The 16267-nt window shown below is 46.5% G+C and overlaps 1 protein-coding gene across 1 annotated transcript in view; it reads left to right on the top strand.

Annotated features, from left to right (window-relative positions):
• GRHL2 (grainyhead like transcription factor 2) overlaps window positions 1–16267 on the top strand; it is a 157624-nt gene that overhangs the window by 117158 nt on the left and 24199 nt on the right. Inside the window, exons 9-11 of the mRNA XM_075550820.1 lie at window positions 3566–3724; window positions 11063–11150; window positions 11628–11767. Coding sequence (XP_075406935.1) covers window positions 3566–3724; window positions 11063–11150; window positions 11628–11767 — 387 coding nt within the window. The remainder of the gene's footprint in view (window positions 1–3565; window positions 3725–11062; window positions 11151–11627; window positions 11768–16267) is intronic.

The raw sequence follows: 16267 nt of genomic DNA, 5'->3' as shown, positions 1-16267 counted from the left end.
AGGGAAACAACAACAACTAATCTAGTTTGAGGCTCATGCGGGTTCCAGGCACCAGCAGGCAGACTGCTACGTGAAGCCACTGGTGTAGATTGTGGGCAGCCGCACAGCGCAAAGGAGTGATCGCTTGACTTGCTGACATCCAGCTGTTTTATGCATTCTGGCTACGAGACCCACATTAGTCATCAAAGGAGTCAGGTGTTGCTAGAAAAGTCTACTTTTTCTTGCCCTCCCGCCCCGACCTGCAGAGCAGCACTACGTGAAGCTAGTGTCATCACTAGAGCACTATCGTGTTGCCTCTGGCCCCTCCCGTGTAGGCCTGGTCCTCTGTGGATGCAGGGACTGGTGTGCGTTTATGCTGTCTCGGGAACTGGGGAACCCAAACACCAAACTCACTGCCGTCAGGGTGATTCCGACTCATCGTGGCCCTAGAGGGCAGCATAGAACTGCCTCTGTGTGTTCCGGGAAACAACTTTTTACAGGAGTAGAGCCTCCTCTTTCTATCTGAGTGGCTGGTGATTTTGAACTGGTGACCTTGCGGCTAGCAGACTACAGTGTAACCACTAAGCCACCAGCAACCAGAAGATGCTTAAAAATAGTGGCTGCCTCAGTAAAGGTTGAATAAACTTCTCTGCAGCTAGGGCATCTCCAGGAGCAACGGGTAGCATGTTCTCTCTAGATGACCTGAGGGGAGAAGGGCATTTACCCGGGAAATCTGACATGAGAATCCGGGGCAGCAGCATCTTTCTGCATAGGAGTTTTCAGGACATGGCTCCCCTGTATCCTGGGAGGCTACCGTCTTAAGCCGTCTCCACAATGACTCAAGAATGGGCACGCGTTTATGGACTCCCTGCTCTGAACCCCATGTCTCTGTGGGTTTTGTGTTTCACTACTGCCCTCCGGGTTCAGTGCGCTGCCCTGTGTTCTTGTAGCCTCTGTCCATGCTTTGCATCTGGGGTGCGTTGACCCCTCTATATTGGCCATTGGTGGGTCACCCATCTGTGTTTCCCTTGGACTGTCACTGTGAGAGGCAGGAGGATGTTTCTAAGCCAGTGTTTCCTGGAGAGGTGATACCACCCCCTGGGGGACACTGGAATAGGGGGAGTCTGCAAAAGCAGGCACCTGCACTTCACACTGAATTATGGGCTCCAGAACGAACGTTTCCATTTGTAACTGGCATGTGAAAAAATATATGTATATACTTATATATACTATGTATGTGTGTATATACACGTACACATATACATATATATACACATACACACATACACACACATATATGTATGTAAAAGGAGCAGTAGGGTTCCCAAACTTGTTCGTTTTACCAACTCCTTTTCAGAAAAATCAAATTACTCAGCACCACCCCCAGGGGGCGGTGTTGCCCACTTAGGGGAAACACTGGTCTCAGCCATGGTGCTCAGCTCCGTGTGGGCTGGAGTAGGTGTGTGTAGTGTGACTACATGAACAAGGACACTAGGTGATGAGTGAAAGGTTACACACATTGCTTGGATCTGCTTAGGCACTTAGTTTCAGAAGTGGCAGATAATGTAAGAGCTTGTGGCGCGGTACCGGCGGTTGCTGTAATCAGCATGTCATTAAGGCCCATGGGTAGGGTTGAATGCTACTGACAAGGCGAATCCTTGATGTGCCTCTTGTCCAGAGATGTACTCAAACTGAACTCAGATGATCTTCCGAGAGATATAGCACCAACAGCCAAGGGCCTGGTTGTAGAAGTTAGCTATAGGCGTAGGGTGCACTCGATCAGGCCTGGTAGGTCCGTCAGAATCATGGATGACATTTCCAGTTCTGTCCTTGGTAGAGGGCCTTTGCTTGCTGCAGAGTCTCTGGGGGTACTGCTGTGGTTTCAGAGGGTTTAGTTCAGGTTTTCATTCAGGAAGTAGATGAAAAATCGAGGGACCAAATACAGTGGAAAATAATTCCAATGGAAGCAGCTTTTCACATCCATTAGTGTACCATTAATGTAAGCAGTAAGTGGCTTCTCTTGTTTCATGTGGACTTACAGCAGTTCCACTTGTGCTTTCTCAGTAGCAAAACACCCAAAAGGTTAGTATTTATATCCTGCCTTTCGGGGAGGGATCTAAAGTTGAAAGGAAAATTGAAAGCCAGTGCGATAGTGTTCACAAGATGATTTTATCTTGTGTTTCCATTATCCTGAGGGTCAGAGATTAAGAACATTATGCGACTATTTGAAGGGACAATTTTATTTTATTATTTTTAAAAAGCATTTTATTGGGGCTCATACAACTCTTATCACAATCCATACAGCCATCCATTGTGTCAAGCACATTTGTACATTTGTACATTTGTTGCCATCATCATTTTCAAAACATTTTCTTTCTACTTGAGCCCTTGGTATCAGCTCCTCATTTTTCCCCTCCTTCCTCCACCTTCCCTCCAATGTCTCCCTTTACTCACTTTTCTGTTATCCATCTCCCTGGGAGAGAGTTAAAGGTAGATCATTGTGATCGGTTCCCCCTATCTCCCCCCACCTTTCCCTTCTCCTCCTGGTATGGCTACACTCAATATTGGTCCGAGGGTTTTATCTGTCCTGGATTCCCTGTGTTTCCAGCTCTTATCTGTACCTGTGTACATGCTCTGGTCTAGCCAGATTTGTAAAGTAGAATTGGGGTGGGGGTGCGGAGGTGGGGAGGAAGCATTAAAGAACTAGAGGAAAGTTGTACGTTTCATCGGTGCTACACTGCACCCTGACTGGTTTTGTCTCCTCCTTGTGACCCTTCTGTAAAGGGATGCCCAGTAGCCTACAGATGGGCTTTGGGTCTCCACTCCACCCCCCCCCCCTCATTTACAATGGTGATTTCTTTGTTCTGGGTCCTTGATGCCTGATATCTCATCCTTTTCACATCTCGTGGTCACACAGGCTGGTGTGCTTCATCCATGTGGGCTTTATTGCTTCTGAGCTAGATGGTCGCTTATTTTTCTTCAAGCCTTTAAATTCCAGACGCTATATCTTTAGTTAGCTGGGTACCATCAGTTTTCTTCCCCACATTTGCTTATCTACCTGCTTTGTCTTCAGTGATCATGTTGGGAAGGTGAGCATCATGGAATGCCAATTTAATAGAACAAAGTGTTCTTGTGTTGAGGAAGTACTTGAATAGAGGCCCAATGTCCATCTGTTACCTTAATAATAAACCTATGCATATATGTACATAGATCTGTTTCCCCATCGTCAAATATAAATATGTTTACATAACCAAATGGCTGTATTTAGATCTCTATAAATGTCCTTTGCCTCCTAGTTCTTTCATCTATTTCCTTCTTTGAAGGGGCAATTTTAATGTGTTGAGGAAACTCAGTCCCCGCTCCCCACCCCAGGTAACCTACACAGGTTAAAACAACAACGAAACCCTAAGAATTTCCTGATGTACTTTAAGGAAGGTAATTTAAATGGTCAGCATCAAGGTAAGGTGTGAAAGCCAAAAACCCTTTACGAATGTCTAAAATGAGCAGCCGGCCTCTGGCCCCAGCATTTGGGCGCTAGCAGTGGAGCGTGATGTGTGAGCCATTCCCGTCCCTTTCCGCTCCTCAGATTTTCATCACGGTGAATTGCCTGAGCACAGACTTCTCCTCCCAGAAAGGAGTGAAAGGCCTCCCTCTGATGATTCAGATCGACACGTACAGTTACAACAATCGCAGCAACAAGCCCATTCACAGAGCCTATTGCCAGATCAAGGTCTTCTGCGACAAAGTGAGTAAAGGTGACCATTCGTCATAAAGGTACCATTGGTTTTCGTGTTCCCTCTTCATGACATTTCCCCCTGACCACCTTCTCTTGTTTAGTAGTGCCAGACTATTCACCTGGTCAGTCACAGTGGAGTGGCAATCCTTTCTGATCAAGTCCCATTAACTAGCTGCATAGTCCCCTGTCAACTGTAAGACTTTCAGCCACTCATTTCTACCATTGACTTTGTGATGGGTGCCGTGACTGTGATCCAATTAGTTGGCAGAAAAGAACAGATGAATAGTTTTACTCCATCTAGATCCGATTTCTGAATACGTCACTGTCGCATTGGTTAGATTATGGGTTAGATGGTATCTCATTTTGGATTTTCTTGGAATGGAAGCAAGAAAACCACCAAACGTAGTGCCATTGAGTCGACTCCAACTCATGGTGCCTTGGACAGAGCCGAGCTGCTTCTGTCAGCTTCCAAGACTGAGCCTCTTTGTGGGAGCAGAAAGCCTCATGCTTCTCCCCCCGAGTGGCTGGTAGCTTCCAGCCGCTGGTCTTGTGGTGACCAGCCCAGTGTGTAACCGCTGGGCCACCAGGGCTCCCGACTCTAGAAATAGCACCTGTAAAACAAGTTAAAGCAAACATGCATTTAGATGGTGGTGAAATGTGGTCACCTTCCTGAATCCCACTATAAAAAAAAGACAGCAAATTAAAGTAGCAAAACTTAAAATTCCACGGGTAGGTGACTCAGATGGAACCACAACTATGCACTTTGAGTGGGACCAAGCGTTGGCCATGTCAGGACCTGTGTCGGATGAGCCTCTGTGAGGGAGAAAGTAGGAGGAAAGCAACAGGGTCCGCGCAAGAGCAAAGAACAGGAAGCCTACAGACGTGCCCCCTGGAATGGGGGCCCTCTGAGCGCGGTGTGTGGAACTGGAGCTGGGGTTCTGAGTTCCCCAGACTGCAGTTTGCGTCTGAGTTCCAGAGAACTGCGCTCCACTGGCCTGGACCTGATGGACTTCCCAAAGGGACAAGCTTTTTTATGTCCCCAGGATAAAAGTCTGCTCTCAGGAAGAGCTGCTGGGAAGAGACCCAAAGAACGTGGTCCGGATGGGAGTGAAAGGAGTAAACCGAAGGCAAGTTCAGACCTCAGTGTGAGCGGGAAGGGAGACAGAGGAGCTCTGCAGCTTTCTGAAAATGCAAGATGATTTTTTATCTCCGTGGGGTCACAGCAGAAAGGGGGACCCAAGTCCCCACAGCTGGAAACACTCCCCAGGCCCATCCTTTCCGTTTACAAACGACCCACAGAGGAGGGAATAGTCTGATCCCAGGTGATGGCTCACGAGTAAACGGATGATCAGACTGACTTTTCCAGACAAGGACAAGTTGTCGGGAAGACACGGCCACAAACAAGGTGAACACGGTACCGGTGGTTCAAACAAAGGGAAGCAGACCCTTTAAACAGCTGGCGGTTACAAAGATCAATCTAAAACGGAATTTGAACAACTGAGACAAGATGCTCAGAGAATCGAATTGTTGGAAAAGTGCGTTGACAGGAGTCAGGAAAGTGTTGGGAGATAAGGGATTAAACTGTTTCAGAATCAAGAATGCACTAGAAGCAACACAACAGCCCACAAAAAGAATGGCCAGTGTCTCAAACACGAGTTTGAAAGGTACAAGCATTGTAGAACAAGAAGGAGAAGAGATGGGAGAGAGACTCTATCTTTCTTGAAGAAAGGTGAAAAAAGATCCAGTATACATACTGGACAGCTTTGAAGAAGGATACTCTAAAAATGAAACAGAATGAACATTGAAAGTGATAAATTAGGAAAACAGAAATAGAAAGATACACAGAAGTACAAAGAAATCGAAAAGAAAGGATGAACCAAATACTTGGAAAATTAACCCAGGATAGCTAATACCAAATTATTAAGCTATTGAGAGAGGGAGGAGGAGGAGGTAAAAAAAGAATGGAGGGAGGAAAGAAAAGGGGAAGGGAGGAAGAAAACCATCATTTGCGTAGCTAAGTAAAAAATAAATCAGTAAATGTCTAATAAATCATCTATAAGGAAAAGGAAATTAGATTATCACCAGCCTTTCAGTAGCAACACTACATCAAAATAAAATGATATTTTAGATAATTAAAGAAAGAAAAAATGTGAGCCAATGATTTAATATCTAGCCAAATTGACTCGAGTATAAAGATGCAGACAAACTATTTTAAATAATCAAAATCCCAAGGCATTTTTCCTTCTGGGGAATTTGCTAGAGAACCAGCTTCAGATAAGCAGCATGGGTAGTGGCAATGACGTGAGGACGGAGGAGAAGCAGTAGGTCCTTATTTCCTGTAGCTCTATCTACTCTACATCACAGGGACACTAACAGTAGAGATCCACTACAGCTGTGGCAGCGGCAAGCAGATATTGCCGAAAGAGGCAATGAGAAAAGCACAGTAACTGCATCTCTATGGGGAGTAGGGACTTTCAGCCGAGCAGCAAATATCCTCTATGTTTCAGTAGTCCTTGAGGTCATAGTGATTTCAGTTAGCACCACATCCTTCTGCAGAACAGTCAGGCAATCTCCATCACACAATGCTAGTCAAGCCTCTAACACGTCTGTGTGTACAGTAAAAACCCGTGGGGGCAGGGACCTGTAGGTGGCCCACAGGTCCACACTGGAAAAGTAGGGCTTCCAGGTGTACATTCCAAATCTGTTTCTGAACTCATATCAGCTTTAAACATAAGATACCTAAATGACAACTAACTGTTCGCAATTTCAACCTAGAGTCAAAGTGGTCTTGAAAAACACAGCAAAAACAAGTCAATTTATATCTTTAATTCAGCATACTGGTCATTAAGGAAACATTATTCTCAGGTGATATGCAAATGGATGTTTCTAAAGTAGAGAGAGCACTTAAGAATATTTCAAAGTTGACTGTCTTTGAAGTCTCCTTTTAATTATAGATATTTCATAGCACCCCTCCACGAGTCTTGTTGGAGGTGGAGAATTAAATCAGGAGTGAAGGAAGTTAGGGAGGGAAGGAGGGGATGGAGGCAACTCATTTTCCTAGAATCGGTAGTTGGAATTGAAGGTAGGAAATGCTTATATGGAATTAAGGAATGCTTATATGGCTATTTTTCCAAAGTGCTGGTATCCTAAATATTAAACATGCAGTGTTGAATGGAGAGTGGTATATTGTTGATTAACTGTATCTAGAATGACAGGCACTATAGAAGCTAGGAAGGGATATAAATTTATTTTGAATCCAGGAGAGATAATGCCCTCAGGACCAGTAATGGGAGTGGTGATGCCGGGAGGTTAGGGAGAAGGTGGGGGAGAAAGGGGGAACCGATCACAAGGATTTCCCTATAACTCCTTCCCTGGGGGGTAGACAACAGAAAATTAGGTGAAGGGAGATGTCGGACAGTGTAAGACATGAAAAAATAATGATAATTTATAGATCATCAAGGGTTCATGAGAGAGGGAGGGAAAAAATGAGGATTCAAGTAGAAAGAGAATGTTGTTGAGAATGATGATGGCAACAAACGCACAGATGTGCCTGACACCATGGATGGATGGATGGATTGTGTTAGGAGTTGTATGAACCCCCAATAAAATGATTAACAAACAAATTTTACAGACATTTTCATTCACTGTTTACTTTTACTTGGTGGGAACACAAGATGATGTTGGTTTATCTAAAACATTTGTTTTACTAATATAATGGATGGCCAGGGAAAAAAGCCAACTTGTTATTAGCCATGAAAAAGACAAGAAAACTGAGAGTCATGTTAAACACTGTGCCAACCAGAAAACAGATGGGATTTCCAATAGCTGGAAAGTTTTGCTACAAGATCATAGAAACCTTTATTACGCATATAAAAATTATTTCTCAACATATTCTCCACCTAGGTCTGTAGACTTCTGGAGGTAGTGTTTCCAGCTTTCTCTCCTTTCTCTAGTGGCATTGTTAGGTAAGCTTTGGGCTGCTAACTTCAAGATCAGAGGTTCAAACCCACCAGCCACGCCACAGGAGAAAGGTTGGACTATCTGCTCCAATAAAGAATTACAGCCTCAGAACCTCTGTGATTCCTAAAGAATTCTGTGATCTTCTATTTATAACAGGCTGACCCTGCAGTTTTGGCAACCTTGAAGGACTTAAGTTCTATTTCCCTTCAATGTTTTTTGCATCGGAAGAACACAAAGAAGTCAGAAAGGGCAAGATCAGGGCTCTAGGGTGGAAGGGGAAGGTTTCTCAGGGAAATTCTCATAGAAAAGCCCTCGCCGCCCTGGAAGAATCAGCAGGTTCATTGTTACAATGGAAAGAAAATCCCTCAGTGAATCTTCCCCAGGATGTCTCTCATCAATGCGGTTTTCAATGTATTAAATTTCTTCCTAAATGCCCTTAGGACCATCCATGTCCTTCAAGAGACTCACGATAAACCCTTTAAAATCCCCCCATACCCCCAAAACAGTCACCATAACTTTCTGAGCCAACCTCTTTGCCTTGGCTGGAATTGACCCATCAGGCAGGTCTCTTGAGAAGTCATTGTGTTGACCGAACTTTTTTTTTTCCCCTGAAAACCAAAAATTCAACTCAACTACATTTTTTTGGTACTTTAAGAGTTGAATTTTTTTTTTCCCTAAAGCTTCAGGAGGAAAAGAAATTCTTGGAAAGTCATGATCAAGGAAAGGGTTCTCTGTTTAAACTGAATGCGCAGGAGTTCCTCAGTCCACGGTGAATGACGTGTGAACTGTGCTCCTCTGAAGGGTGTAGATACTGCTCTGCCAGCCTACTCTCTAGACACGGCATACGATTGCTTATGCAGTGTGCCACTAACACTCGGTGCTTTTGGATATCTTTTGACCTTGCTCTGCATTGAACGCATACAAAGGGGTTCAGAAGTTCATACAAAAATGGAATTAATAGATCATGGAATTTCTTCCAGAACATTTTGAAACCTGCTCTTCTAAACCTTACAACAGATGGATTCCGGACCCTTTCCTCCTGGAAATAGCCCAGGATGAAACCGTAGTTCAGAAGTGGGATTGCTGGACAAAGCTTGGGCTGTTTTTGAGTTGGGTTGTTGATTCACATCGGTAGAGAATAAAGGTCCAGTGTTCTCTTTGTATTTAACACTCTATTCTTCAGGTCTCCAAACACGTAGAAAAGTGTTACTTGGACCCAACCCCAAGTGAATGACAGCTCCTCGTACAATCTTAGGTATTTGGAGCGCTTTTTGCTCAGGTTGTACACCCACTGGAACAAAGCAGTATTCGTGCACGCAACACTTTATTTCCTGAAAGTATTGCCCTTATCGAGGTGCTCGCAAAAAATAATGCTACAAAACTTCGGTATGTTTTATATATTGGTTAAAATCTTCAAGAAATTTTACCTTCCTCTTGCTAAGAATTTCTGTGGTTTGTAAACACCAATGGCAATTCAAAACTTCAAGGGAGGTACTATGAATAATTATTCCCTTTGACAGTTAAGTTTTTTGATCTATACATTGCATATTTAAGTTACCTGGTTTAAAAGACAGTAACTGCTCCTCCTAGAATGCTCCAGGCATCTATACATATAAGCGCCACACCTACATGCATGCAAGTGCGTGCGCACACACACACACACACACACACATAATTTTTGTGTCTTTTTCTGTAAATTGTCTATTATATGACTTGAGTCCATTTTTCAATTAATGCTAGTAGAGTTTTACATGTGAATCATTTACACATTAAGAATTTAACATGATATGGTATTTATTGGAAACATTCTAATCAATCTCTCTACTGATTTTAATTTCGTTGACTTATTTTGTATGTAGAAGGTTATACTTTTGTATTGTCAAAACTATCTCTGTGTCAAAACTATCTCTTTGTGTCAAAACTATCACTGGAGTTGTTTTTAAAAGGTTAGCTGACTGCGTCAAGGTCAACACTGTCCACATGAGTGTTACTCTGGGAGAGCATGTAGGCTGGGTCTGTCTAGCTGAGCATCATCTGTTTAGAAAGTCACGGAACATGGAAAGAGATGAAATCCCCATGGCTAGCGTCCCCCATGGAGAGAAAGCAAGGAATGAGAAAACCTTTGGTATACATACAGTGTCTGTATATGTATAGGAGGAACATACATATACAGAGGAAAACGAGGGAGCCAAGCTAGGCCGGAGAGCTCACCAAAGGAGAAGAGAGGCAGAAACTCTTCAAGGTCAAGAAGGGAAGAGACACGATCCACCGGTTGAGTAAGAGGGGGTGTGGAAACTTGGCTAGAAGAACCCCTAGAAACTTAAAGACAACAGAGGAGCAAAAAGGACTGATTGAGCATCATCTCTAAGAACAGAGGTTGAAAATAAAAAGACACGACCCTCATCTATGGCCACCGTCTAGTCCAACTCGTGGTGACCCTGGGGCAGAGGGCTCTGCTCCCTGGGGTTTCCAAGGATGCACGTCTTTATGGACGCAGAAAGGCTCCTCTTTCCCCAGCAGAGCAGTTCATGGATTCAAAGCTGCCCACCTTGTGGTTAGCTGCCCAACATGTAGCAGCAGCACATCAGTAGTACAGTTATAGGAGGAATGCGACCATAGCAAGGAGAATGACTAGGGCTGCCCCAGGAGGAGGCAAAGGTACACGGTTTTGATTATTACAACAGAACCAAAAGTCACCCTTGCATGTTCCAAGTGAACTCACATCCTGTCTCATTTCACCACCGCCATGTTTTTTCCTCAGTTCCATAGCAACAGCCAAAGGAAAACTTTTCTAGGGAATTGTCATTCAGGGTTGGAGCCCTGGTAGTGTAGTGGTTTCCCATTTTGCTGTGATCTGCAAGGTCAGCAGTTTGAAACCCCCAGGAAGAAGATGGGCTTTCTACTCCCATAAAGACTTCCCGTCTCAGAAACTCACGGGGGTAGTTCTACCCTCCTTTAATGGGTGGCTAGGAGCCAGCATCAGCATGATGGCAGTGAGTGAGATGTTCAGTGTTAATGCCACTCCACGCGTAGGAATGAGGCTAACGAGTCAAAGCTTCGTCACTGGGCATTTTGTGGAAATCATGACGGTGAAGGGATTTGCTTTGCTGTGAGAAGGAATTGGCCTGGTCTTTCAGAATGGGGTCCTAGTGGGCCTTCTTTAGGTAGGCACAAGACTGAAAGGGAGAAAACCGAGGAGAGGTGGTAGGGTCGCTCGGAAGCCAGACATGAAGCAGACCCTCATAACACTTCCAGAGCCCAGAGGGGCAACGAGCCGCCCAGGTTCCTCCTCCCTCGGCTTTGCTTTGAATTGGTTTTGTGCTGACAGTATTTGTATGTGTTCTGATCGTATAGCTGATATTGACTATATTTGTTTTTTCCTGTTAGGGAGCAGAAAGAAAAATTCGAGATGAAGAGAGGAAACAGAACAGGAAGAAAGGGAAAGGCCAGGCCCCCCAAACCCAATGCAACAACTGTGAGTTTTCCTGGAGGTGACTTGCCTTACTGGGGGGGGGGTGCAGTGTTGCACTCCAATTGGCCATTGGAAGAACAAGGTGAAAGAACGGGATTACAGATTAATGTAGTCCGCAGAGGGCGGCTGCCTTCGGGCAGTGAGACTGGGCGGATGGTGCCTGTGAAGAGCAAACAGAATCCCACAATCAGAGTATGTGCGCCAGGAGGAACCGTGTGATCTCATGGGGATCAGTATCCTTAGATGGATAAGGAAAGTAGGGTGTCTAGTCCATGTGCACCAGGAGGGACCGTGTGATCTCATGGGGATCAATGTCCTTAGATGGATAAGGAAAGTAGGGTGCCTCATCCGGGAGGGAAGAGGGGACCTCTCGGTTTCTGTCAGTTCAGTGGGAGATGGGGAGGGGGGCTGTTCAAGTGTGCCCATATGTTGGTATTTAGAAAGTTCCCTGTGATTAACGGACTTTGTGACCCCATTCAGCCTCTGATGGGAAACTGGCTGCGATACCTTTACAGAAGAAAAGTGACATCACCTTCTTCAAAACGATGCCTGATCTGCACTCACAGCCGGTTCTCTTCATTCCCGACGTTCACTTTGCCAACCTGCAAAGGACCGGACAGGTAGGAGATGCCTGCTAGCAGCCGCCCACCACCCGTCTGCAGGGGAGGAGAGTCACTTCAGTCAGTGCTGACTTTAAACACCTGGCCAGCATTCCATCCGCTGGACAAAATGCCAAGGTCATTTCTTACAGAAGATGGGTTGTTGAAGAAGTTCTCAGGAACAGGCCATGGCGGGTGAAGGGAGAGAAGAGAGTGGGCTGACGCTGTTTGTGTTGACAAAGCGATGAAAGAGGAAGGAATTTTCACTTGGGATTAGCCTGATGTGACAGAGCTCCACCCACTGGTGGGAAATTGAGGCTCAGTGATAGCTTCTCTCTCTGGCTCATAGTGACCCTCTAGGACAGGGTACAAGTTCCCCCTGGGGGTTTCCGAGGATGTAACTCTTCACGGGAATAGAAAACTTCATCTTTCTCCCATAGAACAGTTGGTGGTTTTGAACAGCTGACCTTGTGGTTAGCAGCTAAACGCATAACCAACTATGCTACTAGGGCGCAACCCAAAACCCAGCATGCTTGAGATGATTTCCATTCATAGCAAGCCCCTGTAGGACAGAGTAGAATGTCTACATAGCATTTCAACCCTGTGAATCTTTATGGGGAGCAGACTGCCTCATCTTTCTCCCGCAAAGCAGGTAGTGGATTTGAATCACTGACCTTACGGTGAGCAGCCCAACACTTCACCCATTACATCACAGAATCCATTGCTGCGGAGTTAATTTCGACTCGCGGTGAACCTATAGGACAGAGTAGAACTCCCCCCTTTGGGCTTTCGAGGCTGGACTCTTTACAGAAGCAGGCAGCCCTGTCTTTTTCTCACAGAGTGGAGAGTGGGTTCAAACCACGGACCACTTCAACTGGTTAACAGGTGAATGCTTTCCCATGACCTCACCGGAACTCCCTTTAGTGTTGCACCCGGGGAGAGCCCACGTTGATTCCATGAGGCCTCATCAATATCGTATCCCTCAGAGCCCTGCTGTATGTGTCAGTAATTCCACACCAAGAGAACAATGAGGTCCTACAAAGCTTTTTGACCAACTCCTGTCTTGTAGATGTATGTAGAAGTGGCACGAACACATCAATAGTACAGTCATGAAACTATCCAATGGTGAACTGGTTATGGCAGGGCAAGCTGACAGAAGACTGTATGGCATTCAGCTTACACTGATATAAGTCTCGCTTCCTTACTTGGGCCCCCATTCCTATTGGACAAGGAAGACAAGCTGGGAATGCTGACTTCCCACCCTGTGGCAGTGGGGAAAGTAGCGAGGATACAGATTGGCTACAAAAGAAAAGATGAAGCAGCAGAATACCAATTGGTGTCCCTGCTGGGACCCCAAGTATCCACCGGAGTTTGAAAAGAACAAAGAACATTGTCAGACTTGAGAGCAATCGGTGACCCGGATCATTTCCCCTCCTCTTTGTATTATCTCTAAGGATATGTTTATGATCAATTATGTGTGGAAAAAATGAAAGACCTAACCCCTCTCATCACCAGAATTGAGTCTTGAAAACTCTGGCATTGGCTAGTTTTCTTTTAAACCCAAGCCCCTTGAGGAAAGATCTGTTTTGAGAACTAGGGACGCACATGCATCCTCAGGGCTATTGTCCGTTCTGAGTACCCAGCTGCACACTGGATTGACCTTCGTCACTGGAGCAGACTCAGTGCTGGGCTTTATTTCTCTCTCATGAGGAGACTTGGTCCCCAGTCATCGCTGTCTGTCTGGTTTCACCATATATTTGGGGACAAGCCACTGTGCAACCAGAGCTTCTTGGGTTCAAGACAGCACCTGGCAGCAAAATAGCCACACACCTGTTTCTGCTGCGAACATACCGAGGGCTCCCGTCTTGGCCTGCTTGCTTGATAGGAACAGGGACCCGGGTAGGAAAGCAAGATGGAGCAAGATCTGAGCGCCAACACCTCATTTTGCTTTTCAATTCCCACGAAAGGGGATACCCAGCTTGTGCGTTTATAGCCTTTGCCCTGTGGGATTTCACGGGGCTTCCAGGAGAGGGGCTGGCTGAATTCAGCTGTTCTCAGGCGTTGCCTGTCACGATCGTGGCTTCAGTTCTGAGTCAAAAACTGACCTGTTCTCTTGGCAAGCTGGCTCTGAGACAGACAACTTTGTACACGAATCGTCAAAAGTGACCCAGCCTGGCCGTTCATGGCTGTCAGCCTTGTGTCCTCACTCGCCCCCCGCGTGCCCCGAGTTCTGGGCTGTGACTCTTCTAGAAGAAGAGCGCAGCCTTCCTGGTCGATGGCTGCTGTCTGCAGGGGAAAGTGCGCCCCTTCCAGCATCCCCTTCCTTGGCCGGTCTTCGAAGGTCCCATAGGCACAGTAGAAGGCTGCCCCTCTAGAGCCCTGCGGCCGACCCCTCCCTGCCTCAGGTTCTGAGACCAGGGAACCAGTGTGGGATGTCAGCCTGGAGCTGCTTGTGGCCAAAAAGCACACGAGCTGTGTTCTGGAACAACCCGTGACTGCCTTGCACTTGGCCCACTTGCAAGGCCGAAGGAAACCAGCTGGCTGGGGGCTGGCTGGGCCTTCCCACAGGCTGCCTCCCCAAGACAAGAGAGCTTCGATAAGGGAAGGAGAGGCAGCCTGGGGTGCCACATTAGAAGCGAGGACGGGGGCAGGGATGGTTGGTCGACTTTGACATGCACAAGAGCCAGCAGTGGCAGGTCATACGAGGGGGGATTTTCATCATGAGAAGAAGGCAGGCACGCCACAGTTGGCCCAATAAGCAAGGAAAGCACGGACTGGCTTGTGCTTCCTTCCTAGTCTGCAATCAGCCAGGTTCCCAGTCAGCGCACGCTGCCTTTCCTGGATGGTGGAGGCAGGGCGCGTCCCCACATTGAGCACAGGGAAGGCGTCTGGAGGCCTTGCCGTTGGGCGCATGCAGAGGCCCACCCTTCAGAGATTCTCATTTATGCCAGATTTGAAGCAACGCATCAGCCGCAGGTGCTTGATGGCAAGAAGCCGGGTCTCTGGCCATCGAAGAGGCTGCGCTTCCGCTTTAGGGCCGAGCACTGTCTGCCCCAGGCTCTGTCTTCTGCCAGTCAGTCCCTGGGATTCTGAGGACTGCCCTGTTCCAGGGCGTCACTGGGACAGGAGTTCAGAGGGCCACATGGAGACTCACCGCTCTCTGTTCAGGAGAAGCAAAGCCCTCCAGGCAGCAGTGGGCATGACAAAAATACAAAGCGGACAAAAGCGCTAGTGGAAATCTGAGCTCACGACTAGAGTGACTCACTGTGAAGAGTTCCAGGTAATCAGAGTCTGGTTATGTAACTAGGTCTCGCTTGGCAGCAGGCCAGGAGCTCTGCCGACAACCGTGGGGAGGTCGTGGGTCCCGCCGGCACAGCTGCTTTTCTCCCAGGCCATCCTGGCTGCGGCCGTGGCCAAACATTCTAGAATCAGAGGCTACTTTGGAAGCAGATGTGTGTTGCTCTGCTCCTGAAGACAGTGCGGAAAGGAAGCACACAAGGAAAAACACCACAATTCATTGTGTACACTCCCGGGGCCAGGAGAACCTGCCTATATAGCAGACCCCTTCTGGGTCCTTCCATACGTGGTTTCACACCAAGTTGACTGAAGCTGATTAGTGGCTGCCAGGGCCAGGTGGGAGAGAGGGGAACCAGGAAACACCGAGCTTCTGCTAAGGGGGCTTGGATCATTCAGAGTCACATAATGGTGATGGTTGAACAAAGTGACAATTATGCGTGTGAGGAATGTTGAAATAGCAAGTGATTTGTTACTGTATGTGTGTGCATGCGTGTCTAGACACTCACTTCCAGTGAGTGATGCCAACTCATCGTGATCCTATAGGTCAAGGTCGAAATGCCCCTGTGAGCTTCCAAGATTGTCACTCTTTATGGGAGTAGAACACCCTGTCTTTGTCCCACAGAGCGCTCATGGTTTTGAACTGCTGACCTCGTGGATCTCAATCCAACTTGTAACTGCGAATTACCAGGGCTTGCCCTAAACCCACTGCCATTGAGTGGATTCTGACTCACAGCCACCTTAAGTAGAGACTCCAAGTCTAGACATCTTTATGTGAGCAGACAGCCTCATCTTTCTCCTATGAGGTGGCTGGTGGGTTTGAACCACGACCTTGTGCTTAGCAGTCTAACACTTATCTGACAGTGATACAGGGCCATATGTATATCTATGTTTTTTAGTTTTTATACACATAACATACATGTATATATACACGTTAAATATGTATACATGTATAGAATATATACATGTTATAGAAATAGACCATAATAATCAAGGATGTTTCATAATTTCTCTTTGATTATAGCTTTTATTGATTTGGCCTGCCTTCTTGCTAACGGCAATGAGAAATCTATCTTCAGAGAACCCCCTGGTGGTCAGGAACCTTCTAGAGTCGAAGGACCTTTCCAGCCGGCAGAGTGTTGACGTGTCCACTTCTGTGGCTGTGTGACGTCAGGTACCCACGGTCCTCTGATGAATAACTGGAGTCTGAGTGACTGTCAGACCGCC

This window comes from Tenrec ecaudatus, chromosome 5, assembly GCF_050624435.1.
Source record: "Tenrec ecaudatus isolate mTenEca1 chromosome 5, mTenEca1.hap1, whole genome shotgun sequence".
NCBI classification, from domain to species: Eukaryota; Metazoa; Chordata; class Mammalia; order Afrosoricida; family Tenrecidae; genus Tenrec; species Tenrec ecaudatus.
Note: the sequence above shows the minus strand (reverse complement) of the source record. Positions and strands in the feature narration are given on the sequence as shown.